Source organism: Peromyscus eremicus, chromosome 2 (assembly GCF_949786415.1).
Source record: "Peromyscus eremicus chromosome 2, PerEre_H2_v1, whole genome shotgun sequence".
NCBI classification, from domain to species: domain Eukaryota; kingdom Metazoa; phylum Chordata; class Mammalia; order Rodentia; family Cricetidae; genus Peromyscus; species Peromyscus eremicus.
In genome coordinates this window covers 117,699,838-117,713,711 of record NC_081417.1, presented here as the reverse complement: position 1 = coordinate 117,713,711, position 13,874 = coordinate 117,699,838, and the positions used below count along the sequence as shown (strand labels likewise).

At 41.4% G+C, this 13,874-nt stretch overlaps 1 protein-coding gene across 1 annotated transcript in view; it reads right to left on the bottom strand.

The window, feature by feature from the left end:
• Window positions 1–13,874, bottom strand: part of Oma1 (OMA1 zinc metallopeptidase) — a 62,244-nt gene that overhangs the window by 47,000 nt on the left and 1,370 nt on the right. The window contains exons 2-3 of the mRNA XM_059256013.1: window positions 6,392–6,898; window positions 3,659–3,887 (exon numbers count right to left, since the gene is read on the bottom strand). Of these exons, the coding sequence (XP_059111996.1) occupies window positions 3,659–3,887; window positions 6,392–6,879 (717 nt within the window). The 5' untranslated portion in view covers window positions 6,880–6,898. The remainder of the gene's footprint in view (window positions 1–3,658; window positions 3,888–6,391; window positions 6,899–13,874) is intronic.

The window sequence follows — 13,874 nt, the reverse complement described above, 5'->3', positions numbered from 1 at the left end:
CAAATTTTATTCTTCTTTTCTATTAATCTATATACAAGTAAAATGCTTAAATATTTCTACCTTCCTAAGAATTTCAGAAAACAAAACTGCCTAGATAACAAAGGATTCACATTAAAAACTTCATATAAAAAGAAAACTTCAGGGCTGGTGATATAGCTCAGTTGGTAGAGTGGTCACACTCATAGTATATGCAAAGCCTGAGTTTGATCCTCAGCAAAACATAAACCCAGTGAGGTTACACATCCTTGTAATCTGAACACTGGAGAGGTGGAACCAGGATGATTAGAAGGTCATCATCTACTGCATAGTAAGTTCAAAGCCAGCCTGGGATACAAGAAACCCAGTTTCAGGAAGAAAAAGAAAGAAAGGAAATGTCAAAGAAAACTAATTACTTTCATAATCCACTAAATGGAAGAACACCCTATTCATAATATAGACTTAGGGTTTTACAAAAAGAGACATTATCTCACTAATTGTAAAGGGTTTGATCCACATAGACTGAAAGAAAATCACTAAGATCTCAGAACTAATGGGCAAATCATTTTCTCTATGTGATGCTGACTAAAAAGCCTAGCCATTTCATATATTTTCTGAAGCCTTTTTCTGAGAGATTCTGTCATACACACTGAGAAAATTAAGGATATTCTACAAATATTTAATTCCATAAAATATATAGTTTAACATATAAATCAAGTTGATAACCATTTTCAAGATGCATTATAAACTTAAAAGACTATCAATGACCATTTTAAAGAATAATTTACCAACGTAAACAAATGAAAAAGTCCTCTATTGGGGTGATATATTGTGTATCAAATGAAGCTTGCCTGAAAATCAGAGAGCAGAACAGCCACTAGATTAAACATAGATGCCAAGCAGTGGTGGCACACATCTTTAATCCTAGCACTCGGAGGCAGAGATCCAGGACTCAGAGGATTTTAGTCAGAGGATTCATTGAGTCAGTGAATTGAGGCGTGGCAATGGCTTGTTTCTTTGTCTCTCTGATCTTTCAGTAAATTTTATTAGGACACACAATATATCACCACACTCAATTAATCCCTCTCCAAGAACTAAGAGTCTCTGTATCTTAGTTTGCTGTCTATTGCTGTGATAAATACCCTGACCAAAAGCCACTTGAGGAGGAAAGGGTTTATTTCATCTTACACTCTCAGGCCACAGTCCATCATCAAAGACAGTCAAGGCAGGAACTCAACACAAGACTTGGTGGCAGGAAGTGAAGCAGAAGCCCTGGAGGAATGTTGTTTCCTGGTGTTCTCCTCAGGACCTGCTTAGCTTGATTTCTTTACACCCCAGGACCACCTACCCAAGGATGGCCCTGCTCACACTGAGCTGGGCTGTCCCACATCAATCATTAATCAAGACAATGAGCCACAGGACTGCTTATGGGCCACTCTTATGCAGGCATTTTCTCAGTAGAGGCTCCTTGTCTATTGGATGATTCTAGCTTGTGTCAAGTGGACAACACACTAGTTTGCACACTATGCAATTAGAGTACTTTATGACATTTCTGTAAGAATGTTTAGGTTCACAGACCAATAGATTAAGCAATAAAAATGTCTAATCATATAAACACACTTATACATATATACAGATCCATATGTATACATACTATATATAATATATGCAAATCCATTCATATATTCATGTATTTTAATTTTTTAAGCTATCTGAATAGTATAAGATATACCAATTTCATACAAGGTTTCTTCCAATCTTTCTAAAATATTTTTCTCAATCTATCTTCCTATTAAGACTAAATTCTAGGAGATATTTTAAGTTTCTGTATGTATTCTTCTAAGACATTGTTATTATCTTACCTAAGAACAATTTTTTATAGTAAAAAGTCATTGCTGTGATGGTTTAAAAGAAAATGGTCCCCAAAGGGAGTGGCACTATTAGGAGGTATGACCTTGTTGGAGGAAGTGTGTCACTGTGGAGGTGGGCTTTGAGGTTTCATATATACACAGACCACACCCATTGTCTCAGTCCACTTCCTGTTGCCTTTGGATCAAGATGTAGAATTCTCCAGCATCATGTCTGCTTCCACACTGCCATACTCCCAGCCTCCATGCTCCCTGCCATGATGATAATGGACTAAACCTCTAAAACGGTAAGCCACCTCAATTAAATGTTTTCCTTTCTAAGAGTGTCATGGTCATGGTGTCTCTTCACAGCAATAGAAACCCTAACTGGGACACTATCAATGATAACTCTCCTTTGATAAGCTCATGTATTCATTTGCATTAAACAGATAGGAAAACCCAAGCACCCTGAAGCCATCGCCTATTCAACCAATGGCATTCAGCACATCCCTGAATGTGGTAAATACTGAAATGCAATGACGGTCTCCATCCTTGAGGACACACAAGGACACAAAGTGTGTAATGTAGCTAGAGTTTTCCTGCCTGGCCCACAGTCAGGACAAATCTCTCTCACCTGCCAGTCCCACAGCCTCTCAGACCTGACCAAGTAAACACAGAGACTCATATTGGTTACAAACTGTATGGCCGTGGCAGGCTTCTTGCTAACTGTTCTTACAGCTTAAATTAATTCATTTCCATAAATCTATACCTTGCCACATGGCTCGTGGCTTACCGGCATCTTCACATGCTGCTTGTCATGGTGGTGGCTGGCAGTGTCTCTCTGACTCAGCCTTCCACTTCCCAGCTTTATTCTCCTCCTTGTTCCGCCTACACTTCCTGCCTAGCCAATGGCCAATCAGTGTTTATTGACTAATTAGCAACACATTTGCCATACAGAACATCCCACAGCAGTGTAATGTGTCACTCCCTAAGTTATTATACTTCTCAAGGAGTTGAGATTTCTGAGTCATACCTTTATTACGTACTCAGAAAACAAGTGATTATGGTAGCACACACCTGCAACCTCAGCCCTTAGGAGGCTGAGACACAGGGGTCACAGGCTGATGGCCAAGAGGGGCCACATGGCAAAACTCTGTTTTAAGAAGAAAAAGAAATGGCAGAAAATACAATAAAATTTCAAAAGCCAAAATCGATATTTGGAAAAACTATGACTATCTTATTATACCGACTTTATTTTTTATTAAGAAATTTTTTATTCATTTTACACCTGACTTTCAAGGTACAAAAATTCTCACAACATATTTACTTACTTGATAACACAAAACCTAAGCACGACTTTGCATGGTGTGTTAGTTCCTAGGATAAAATAAACAAACCAACAAGGCTGTTGGTCCCACGGAGCTTAGCTTAGTAAAGCAGATGGACAAAGTCCATGGTAAGTTCCCCTCAGGTAGAGAAAGCAAAGAAAAGGAAAAGCACGCTGAGCATGGGGCACAATCACAAAGATCCAGTTCCCAGCTCAGCCTGAATGAGTCACCCTGTTTGAACCAGTCTGAGCATCAAGCAAGGCTTTGCTGAGCAGAAGACAATGAAATACAGACTTGAGCAGAGCAGGGGCTCCTGGGGGGCGGGGTGCAGAGGAAAGACCACTGCACATGGTGCAAAGCCCTCTCCCAGGTACAAGACCTGGGGAAAAATTACTACTGGTGTATCAAAGCCTAAAATTAAAAGCAGTGCATCTTCCATGTTTAAAGACACCTCCTGCTTTAGTGCTACCTTACGCAATCTAGTTAAGGACAGTCCTTGCTACGTACCACTTTGTATTCCAGGTCTGACAGAAGTCTGAAGTGCTCCTTCCCCAGTAACAGCAGTTTGCTCCTTCCAGTGACAGGGCTCACTTCCAGGTGAGTGAAATAAAACACTACAAACAGCAGGCCAGAGGCACTCAGACCGAGGAGCAGCTTCCACTTATTCTTCTTCACACTGTCTTTAAATAGCTCCTTCTTGTTAGGAGGAAGTGCTTGCCACCACTTTCGTATGCCCCTGTGACAAATCGGAAATGTGGCGTTGGTAAGTGCATGTTCACATACCACCAAAACTCACGCGCATGTTCTAGGATTCTATGGGGCCAGTCACTTCGATCTTTATGTTTCTCTGTACACATAGCTTTTTAACTTGTAAAATCCTTAGCTAAAGGATGAAAAAGTCATCAACTCTATAAAGCCTTACTTAAAATCCCTAAGGCTCATTTGAATTTTCCTCTTCAGCTAGTGTGAATGCCAACACTAAAGTGAGTAGTTGTTTTACACGTCCTGCTAACCAACACTTACTGTCTACCACACTTGAAGTGCTGTTTTATAGCTACCACTAACCAACACTTAATGTCTACCATACTTGAAGTGTGCACTAGTTATGCACAAATCACCTCATTTGCTCTTCCTAACACCTCGTCACAGAGAACAACCTAGCCAAGGCCACGGAGGTAGCAGGAGGAAAACCCGGGAGTAGGGGAATGCCATTTTCTGAGACTGACCACTTAACCACTTCACACAGATAACATCCCCAGACAATCACCTTGGGGTCGTGAAGGGTACATCTGTACCTTTCGGCACTGCTCCTCAGACTCCAGCTCAGTCTGCAATGGTCCAGCAAGGGACAAGAGATGCTACCTCGGCACCCACTCCGGGAGTAAGCGGCACTGCTCAGAAGCAGAGGCTCCACTATCATCGCTAGAACATGAAGAGGGAAGGGAGGATCGGAAGCACCGGAGTAAAGAAACGGTACCGTTACAGATGCCACCTGGGGAGGGCCTTGCTGGCTGGCGAGAGTTCTCTCAAGTGCTGGGCTGGGTTTATAAACATTTTGACAAGAAGCAATGTTTTCAATAGTGGGACAAAAAAAAATTCCCTGTGCATACATTTGTCAAGTCTTAGTAAAATTTATTACACACACACACACACACACACACACACACACACAAGAATTCATTTTACAAAGCAATTTTGTAAAGTTCCTGTAATTTACCAAGTTCCTACTCTCATAGTTCCACCAAAAGGTCACTGGATTCAATATCAAAGGCTTGGTCTCTGGCCTGGGGCCCTACTAGGAGATGGCAGGACCCTTGGGAGATGGTCTAGTGGAAGGATGGGTCACTGGGGGGTGTCCTTGAAGGGAATGTTAGGACCCCAATGCCTACCCATGTCTCTCTTTGCCTTCCTGGCCATCATGAAATGGACAAGTCTCCTCTGCCATGGATTCCCACCATGATGCGCTGAGTGACCTGGGCCTAAGCGACCACGGACTGAAACCTCTGAAAGCATGAGCTGAAATACGTCTTTGCTCCCTTTATTATCTCAGATGTTTCAGTGTCAGAAAGCTAACACACAGACACACATGAAATGCCTTAGAAAAGGGACTGAACCAGAGGATCATAAAAACATTTTTTTGAGGGTTTTTTTTTTTTTTTGAGACATTTGAGACAGGGTTTTTTGTTGTTGTTGTTGCAGCTCTGACTATCTTGGAACTCGCTTCGAAGAACAGGCTGGCCTTGAACTCACAGAGATCTTCTTGCCTTCCAAGTGCTGGGATTAAAGGCATGCGCCACCACCGCCCACCCACTTATTTCCTCTTTATAACATTTATAGAATTGCTACTTATTTATATGTGGAACATATTATGACAGGAAATTTATAATAGTAAAATCAATATCAAATCAAACAACTTTAAAGAAATAGAACTCACAAAGCCATCATCCCTACAAACAGGGATGAGCTGGTTACTTAGGACCGACATAGATACCTATTTTCTGACCTTCAACATCAAACATATAGAATTAAATACATTGCAGAGGAATTCCTGAACTTTTAATAAAAGCAAACTGGCTTGTGAGTGTGGGAGGAAACAGACAGCTGGGAGGGGCAGCCTCGTTAGCAACCGTAAAAAAACCTTAGGAAGAGATGATTTGCCTTCTTCAACCTTCATGAAATAAGGGGAAAGGGACTGAGAAACAAGCACTTAGCTATAAATGAGTAATCACAAAGGACTACCAAGAGAAACATAACAAGGACGCCTTGAAAACAAGGGTAGAAATGAGCATTATTAACGTGGCTAAGTCTGAGCCCCTACTTATATGAGTGAAGACCTTCATTTCATGCTTATTGCCTAAAATTCCACAAAATCAAAAGGCAATGTTCTTAAGTGCTGTTGTTACACAAGTTGGTGCCAATACTTCTCATTCCCCTATAATTAGAAATGTGAAGTCTTTTAGAAACGTCTGTAGCAACAAAACTTAAGGATCATATTTCTGTACAATAAACAAGTTATTTCAAGATTATTAAATCACACACAACAAGACTGGTAGAACTTACCTTTAGAAACTCAAATTTTGAGCTGAGTATGGCATAGGGAAGAGTTTCTTTAAAACTATAGTTTTATAAAATACTAAGGTTAATTATTAAGAATTACTGTAAGTTGCTAAAAATGTGAATATAAAAACTCAAGAACTTTAACACAAATGCCGTTTCCCCCCTCCCCCAAAGTATTTTTACCTGCCCACAATGATGGCAAGGAGCTTCTGCACTGGTTTCAGAATGAGCAGCAAGAAAGGAACTGGAGCAGCCAGAACCCGTGGGGACGTGTGGAAACTCTGGGCAGCTCTTCCGGCCGGGCCTCTCAGAGGGCACGGGGCTGTGAGAGAAGGACCACCAACCAGTTTCCTCGATCCTTGTCCTGGAAAAGAATCACCCCACACAGTCCATTTGTAGGTAAGCACCCCTATTTCCTGGCTTTGAGCATTTGAAAAGCATCTTGATTTTTGGTTACTGAGAGTCCTATAGAAATGGAAGTTTCCAGGCAGTAAAGTCACCGAATGACACTGACAGACTGTGTTAAGTCCTCTGCTCGCATGTATGATTAGGGGCCCTCGTGGGTGTGAACAGCCTGCTGGTGGGTTCCACTGTTTCCAGTTGGCCAGGAAAGTCACTCCAGAGAGAAAACGGTTTCTCGTGGCAGCCTGAAGTCCATAAAGGAAGTTCATCCTGCTTTTGCTTGGTTATCTAAAACACACCAAAAAAAAAAAAAAAAAAAAAGATAGATATAAGCACCTGTGGAAAATATGTATTTACAAATTGGGAATGCAATGCTTAAGGAAGGTGTGTTAAACATCTTAAGATAACATTTGCCTGTGTTTCTGCCCATCACCTACAGCAGCACCTTTCAACAGGACAAACCAAAGGAGTGCACACAGCATTAGTTCACTACACAGTGCTTATTTTCAACACTTGAATCTTTTCACATCATTTAAAAAGAAAAACATGTTGTTTTTTAATTGCAGGGAATCTATTTGATCAGAAAATCGCTTGAAGGGAATGAGAAATAGCTTAGATGAAACAGCAATAAATTTGTATCAGTTGACAAATAAAAAATGAATATAATGGGATAGAAAAGCCTAATTTAAAAAATTCAAATATATTCTTTCAAATAAAACCATGAGACTTATTAGCCTGGCATGGTGGCGCACACCTTTAATTCCAGCACTTGGGAGGCAGAGGCAGGTGGATCTCTGAATTCAAGACCAGCCTGGTCTACAAAGTAAGTTCAAGGCAGTCAGGGCTACACAGGGAAACCCTGTCTCAAAAAGACAGAGAAAGAGACAGACAGACAGACAGACAGACAGACAGACTTTTAATCGGAGTCAGGATATAAGAAGAGAGACTTGAATGCCACCTAAAAATGGCTTTAAAAACAGAATAAATAAAACAAGGGTTTCAAACTACTTGGCAATAGGCAATGAAGGACGGAGAGATGAGAAACAAGATGAGACCCCACAACTGCGCCCAGAGAACCGCCTGATGAGTTTCCAAAAAACATAGACAGGAGAGACTAGCCCTTAACTGCCCTAACCTGAAGGTGTGAAGCCCGGGAATCCTGTGGACCAGGTAGCTGGACCTATGGGCGGAGGAAGGGAACACGGAACAGTACCTACTCAGCAGGCTCCTCCCTAGTCCACTGAGTACTAACTGGTCACATGAGTAAGAAATTTCCCCGAAGCTTGGAAAGAACTGTAATTACAGGGCACAATACACAGGGCAGAGTGCACTGCCTGCTCCCATTGATCACAGTGGGAAAACTTAGCATTTGTAAGTCACCGGCATTGGGTGGAAGAGCCTGGCCTCAGCACTAGAGGAGAATTAGGACCGCCCTGAGAACCGCTCTGCCCCAGTAAGGAAGACTAAAACAAACACGGGTGAGTGGTTCTTAACTGGCGGATAAGATCCAGCTTGGTACAATGACACTCAAAAAGATGAAACTGCTTCTAATAACCACATCCTGGATTTCCTTCAAAAAAGCTCAAGAATCAAAAATACCCAACACCAAGCAACACACAATTTACAATGTAAAATTACCAAGCAGGAAATGAGATCAGCAGAGAAGAAGAAATATTAGTCAAAGGAAGCTAGCACCTAGGTAATACAAATGGCAGTACTAGTAGACAAGGATATTTGAGTCACTGTTTTAACTATATTCCATGTGTTAAAGCAACTCCAGAAAAATTCTCAGCATGTTTTATACAGACACAGAATGCATATTTTTAAAAGGATATCTTCAACTTCTAAATAAAACCACAAAATTGAGGATGAATGTAAATGTTACCGGGTAACATTTACAGCTGATTAATAGGTCATAGTGGAAATAAGGACTTGTGAACTTAATGACCAATCAGAGCTAAAAACAGACAGAAAATGCAAGAGGCGTCAATGAGATAGTTTAATCTTCTCGTGGCTACAGTCCTCAAATGAGGCAAGGGTGGGTAAGAGAAAAAGATCTCAAAGAGGCAGTAGCCAGAGCTGGGCCAAACTGAATGAAAGCTGTAAACCCATAAACCTACCAAGTTCAATGAACCACACAGAAAAACACAAAGGAAATTCAGACCATGGACCTCCACTGGGTAGCGTTCTAGCTACTTCTCCAGCCCTCATCTCTAGCCTGCTGCAGAGGGAGCAGCAACTGCTAACAAGCTCCTCCTCCATCTTCACAGCTACAAGAGATGCAGTCTGTCCAGCCCTAGGCCTTGAGTTATGTATGGCTTTGTTTCTCATCTAACTGCCTCCAAACTGTCCAGCCTCTCAGCCAGGGGTTCCCTGTATTCCTTGTAATGACCATCATATATGACCTGAGTGCACCCACCCACTCAGCAAACTTAGGAAAGGAAGGAATTCCTTTTGTTTCCCCAATCTCCCCTTAGGGGAGAATCTGGGTTCCAGTCGCCAACATGGTGGCTGGTGTCTGTTTATGTGAAGTAAGTTTCAGTGCGTGTACTATTGAACCAGCTCGCAAACCTCCATCCTTATCTAACTGGAACAACTCCTAAGCATAATCAAAGAAAAAAATGTCACATATGACATCTTAAGTAAAATACATGGACCCTTTGAAAATACAAACTACCATAGCTCACTCAAGAAAACACAAAGAGCCCTATAACTACTTTACACGTGTAGTTTGAACATGTACAAACTACTGTGCATTAACTATACAGCAATCAACTATTTTTGAAAGGTACTGAGAAAGGCTGGTAAGAAAGATCAGCAGGTAGGGCGCTTGGTACCAAGCTGATGACCTGAGATCAATCTGTGTAACTCACATGAGTAGAAGAGAACCAGCTCCTTCAAGTTGTCCTCTAATACCCATACATGTGCTATGACATACACATGCATACAGACACACACATACATACGAAGAGATTTTGGGAGAAAAAAGACAGACTAATCAAATACATTGGATAAACTCTGTAGTTTAAAAGAAAACATCAGCTTCAGAAGTGAGACAAATGGGTGAGTCTGAATACAGATTTGTTGTAGGCAATTACTTTTCTTAGATGATAATGATATGGAGGTGAATATCTCATTTCTGACGTACCTGATGAGGTATCCACTCATGAATGAAACTTACTTCCAAGTACTCTTGCTAATACATGCACACATGCACACCTCCACACAACTGTACTTTCACACACATATACACACACAGAATGCAGAGCCAGTGCTGTACATACTGATAATCATATCTATGTGGTTATATGTATGTTCCTTAAATTTTCTCTCAATTTTCCTAAATGTTTTAAAATCTTCTTGGGGGGTTGTGAGACTAACTTTACTAATACAGTATTAATACCTAAAAAGATGTTTCATCACTGCCAATTTTAGTGACTAGTATTCTCTGCATAGTTGACAATTTGAAGGTTATTAGACTGTACTTGTATGTGATTTATACACTATACCTTTGTGTTATTAACTTATAAAGTGAATAAGGCAATGCTAAGTGAAAATTAACCCTTTGGTAGTCCTTTTACTATGAATTAAAAAATGAGTAGAGTCAATTTAACCTACTAATAGCTTGACATTAACAAGATACTTTCTGTTGCGGTATATTTGATTGCACTGTGACACTCCGAGACTGTGTTAATAAAGTTAAACTTGGATGGGAGGAAGAGTCAGTGACCTGTTGACAAGAATCGACCATAGAGATTTTGGAGGACCTGGATACAATAGAGAGGCACAGGAAGGAGTAGGAATGGGCTTAGAGAGATGTGCAGGCCTTTTTGATCTGGGAAGTGTGGAAAAAGGACAGCTGGTCACTCCTCTGCCACTTCTTTAATCTATCAGATTTTTACCACCATACTTGACTCCAAGTTTTTATTGATAATAGAACAATTTAGATAAACACTTCAGCTGTCTGGCTTGCTTTCTTCTGTGTTGCACTAAACTGAGAAGTGGAAATGATGATGATGATGATGATGATAATTTATACCTAAAAATTATTTCAAATGTATCATGTATGGAAAAGTGACTGAGAACTGTGCTGTTAGGCCTCCTTACCATGCAGACAGAGCTCTTCCCCAGACCTAGATGACATAGGTCAGTCACTCCAGTGGCTCTTGACACACTCAACAGATGCAGATAACAGCAGCACGGGGCTGCTGCTGGCACAACACGGCACCCTGTCCTACAGTAACTGTTTTTAAAAGCAGAAGCAATACCATCTATGGTAATAACAGAAAGCACAGCATCACCATTAGCAAGTACTGTGTGCTGTACACAGCTGCGGGGCCTGTATGTGAGTAACGCCTTAGACGGCATTAGGCATTAGGACAGATACGATGTCACGAGGCAACAGGAGTGTCTGGGCTCCATAGTAACCTAACAGGACCATCCTCACGTATTTGAACAAGTCATTGAGTTCTCCACTGGCTAAGTGGTATGGAAGTTACAAAAAGAGCACAAAATATAGTCCTTATCCTTGTGGGGGGAGCATTCTAATTAAGAAGACAAAAGTGAGATTATTGGGGGGAAAACATCAAAATTCTTACTAAAGCCATGTACTCTGAAAAATAAAACAGAAGAGTAAGATATTCCAGAGCAGTGGGCTAGCTACACAAGGCAAAAGTCTCTCTTATGCCATTTGGGTAAAAGGACAAAAAAAAAAGATTGTTTATTAAAAAAAGTATATTTAAGCTTTTTTTTTAAACTAGAAATCAAACTACAAAAACAACATGAACACATTTTCTTTCCTTCAAATCTGATGACTTATTGCCCTAAAGTTTTAACACTTGCCTGGTCATGGCCTCAACTTAGGGAATGGGTCAGCAGGTCATGTTAGTACCTTAAGGCCATTGGTCTCAGAGCTAACAGCAAACACCTACCACAGAGAAAACTTCACATCAAGCAACTGTAGCATAGGAATATGAAGATGTTTGTGTGTAGGGCCTACAGTTGGTGCTGCAGCAAAGCAAGCCCATGCAAGCCGGACCTGTGAGGAAAAGCTCTGCAAGTGTTTGCACAGAAAGGATGCTGGGATATTCATGTGGTAAGTGAGAGACCATGGAGGGAGGAAGGGAGGGAGGGAGGGAGGGAGGGAGACTACCCATTGATGCATATGAACACCTGCTGTGGGATGTTCTGTATGTCATATGTGTTGCTCTGATTGGTTAATAAATAAAACACTGATTGGCCAGTAGCCAGGCAGGAAGTATAGGCGGGACAAGGAGAGAGGAGAATTCTGGGAAGTGGAAGGCTGAGGCAGAGAGACACTGCCAGCCGCAGCCATGACATGGAAGGTGTAAGGTACCGGTAAGCCACAAGCCACATGGCAACTTATAGACTAATATAAATGGGTTAATTTAAGATATAAGAACAGCTAGCAAGAAGCCTGAGCCACGGCCATACAGTTTAAGTAATATAAGTCTCTGTGTGTTTACTTGGTTAGGTCTGAGCAGCTGCAGGACTGGCGGGTAAGGCCTTCATGTTCTCTGAGACCCTGCTGTGCTTTCCATATTTTTGCTTCAGAAGCTCTCTAAAGTAATTCCTTCTCTTCACCCAGTTTCTGTGTCTTACAAACAAATGATCTCAAAGACATCTTCATGGTAGGAGGCAGCTGCACAACTTCATGTGCAAGTTAATATTTCCACGTTATATGTGTCATGAAGCAATCCGAGGGACCCACACACACACACACCTACACAGATTTCCCAATCTTCCAAACTATACTGGATTAGCCCTAGGAATTTTAACATCCAAAAGATCAAAGGCCACTTTAAATGAGGCCTGCCAATCTACCTCCTCCATCCAGCTCCCCTTGGGTTCTGTGACCCTGTGTGTGGGCTCTTCTACCGTCTCTAGCCAGTCACTTTATTAGTTCTGCTTTATTTAGTTCTGTTTTAGTTCACTGCCAACCCTTCCTGCAAGCAACCTAAAGCAATCCTTAAGAAAGGCAAAGCAGGTGGTGGCGCACGCCTCTAACCCCAGCCCATGGGGAAGCAATGGCAAGTCAGTCTCCGTGAGGCTAGCCTGGTCTACAAAAGCGAGTTCCAGTACAGCCAGAGCTGTTATACAGAGAAACCCTGTCTCAAAAAAAAAGGGAGGGGGGGGGGAGAAGAGAGAGAGCAAATCAACAACAACGGAAACCTAACCCAAAGAGTCACACCACTAAAGACTGTATTTTTAATTAAAATACAGAGCTCTGAGCCACAACAAAGAGATATGCTAACCTGAAACACAGCCATAAGAGCTACCTGAAAGTGCCCTGAAGCTAGTGTGCTAGGGCAGGCCTGGATTCCAGCACTTGAGTCACAGAGCTGTTCAAGATAATTTAGATAACAAAACTTTCTGTACAACAGGATAGTGGGGGGGCAAAGTCCAAGGTCAGAAGCAAGACTGCATGACACTTCCTGCAGAGATGCTCTCTATGCTGTCCAATACGGCAGCCCTGGCGTGTGGCTAGGTGCATTGGAGGATCAGAATCTGTAGTCTGTTTCATTTTTATTAAAGTTAATGAGAGGAGTTATGAACCAGCGGCTGTCCCGCTGAGCAGTGCAGGTTTGTGTGGTAGATGCAGGTAAACCTCCACAGTCAGAAAGATGTGAACACGGCCACCCAAACGAGGGCCAACAATGTAACAAATCAAACCTTTATGTTACCAAATGTTTCAAAACTTTCTAGAAAAGCCACAAGTTCAGATTTACTGTGAAATTTACCTGTTTTAAAATGTCGTCAACCAAATTAATAAACTTTGATTATCTTAACCAAACATTTCACCTATCTCATTCAGTTCAGGATTGTTTTATTCATTAATTCATTATACAATGAGTGAATGCTACATGTCAAATACCGTTCTGTGTAGCAGAGACAAAGCAGAGAAGAAAAAAGACAAAAATCCCTGCCCAATCTGTAAAACTAGTAAAGATAAAACACAACTAATGGATACAAAAATAAGTCTCAAAAAGGCCTAGCGTAATTGAGGGGGCAGAATGGTGGTTATGAGGGATCCAGTATTTCCTCTTTCAGGGCAGTTTAAATTTTTACAGGGTTCGTTAACTTTGTAAACGCCAAGGCAAGCAAGCACTTTTGTAATTACCATTGGTTTTCTATGAGCTCCAATAAACTTGCTAATGTTGCTTCCTGGCTTCCCAGCTCTGCAGGCACCCTCTCCAAGCCTCCTTCACCCACTGCTAGATTCTAGAATGTCTGCTTTACTTGA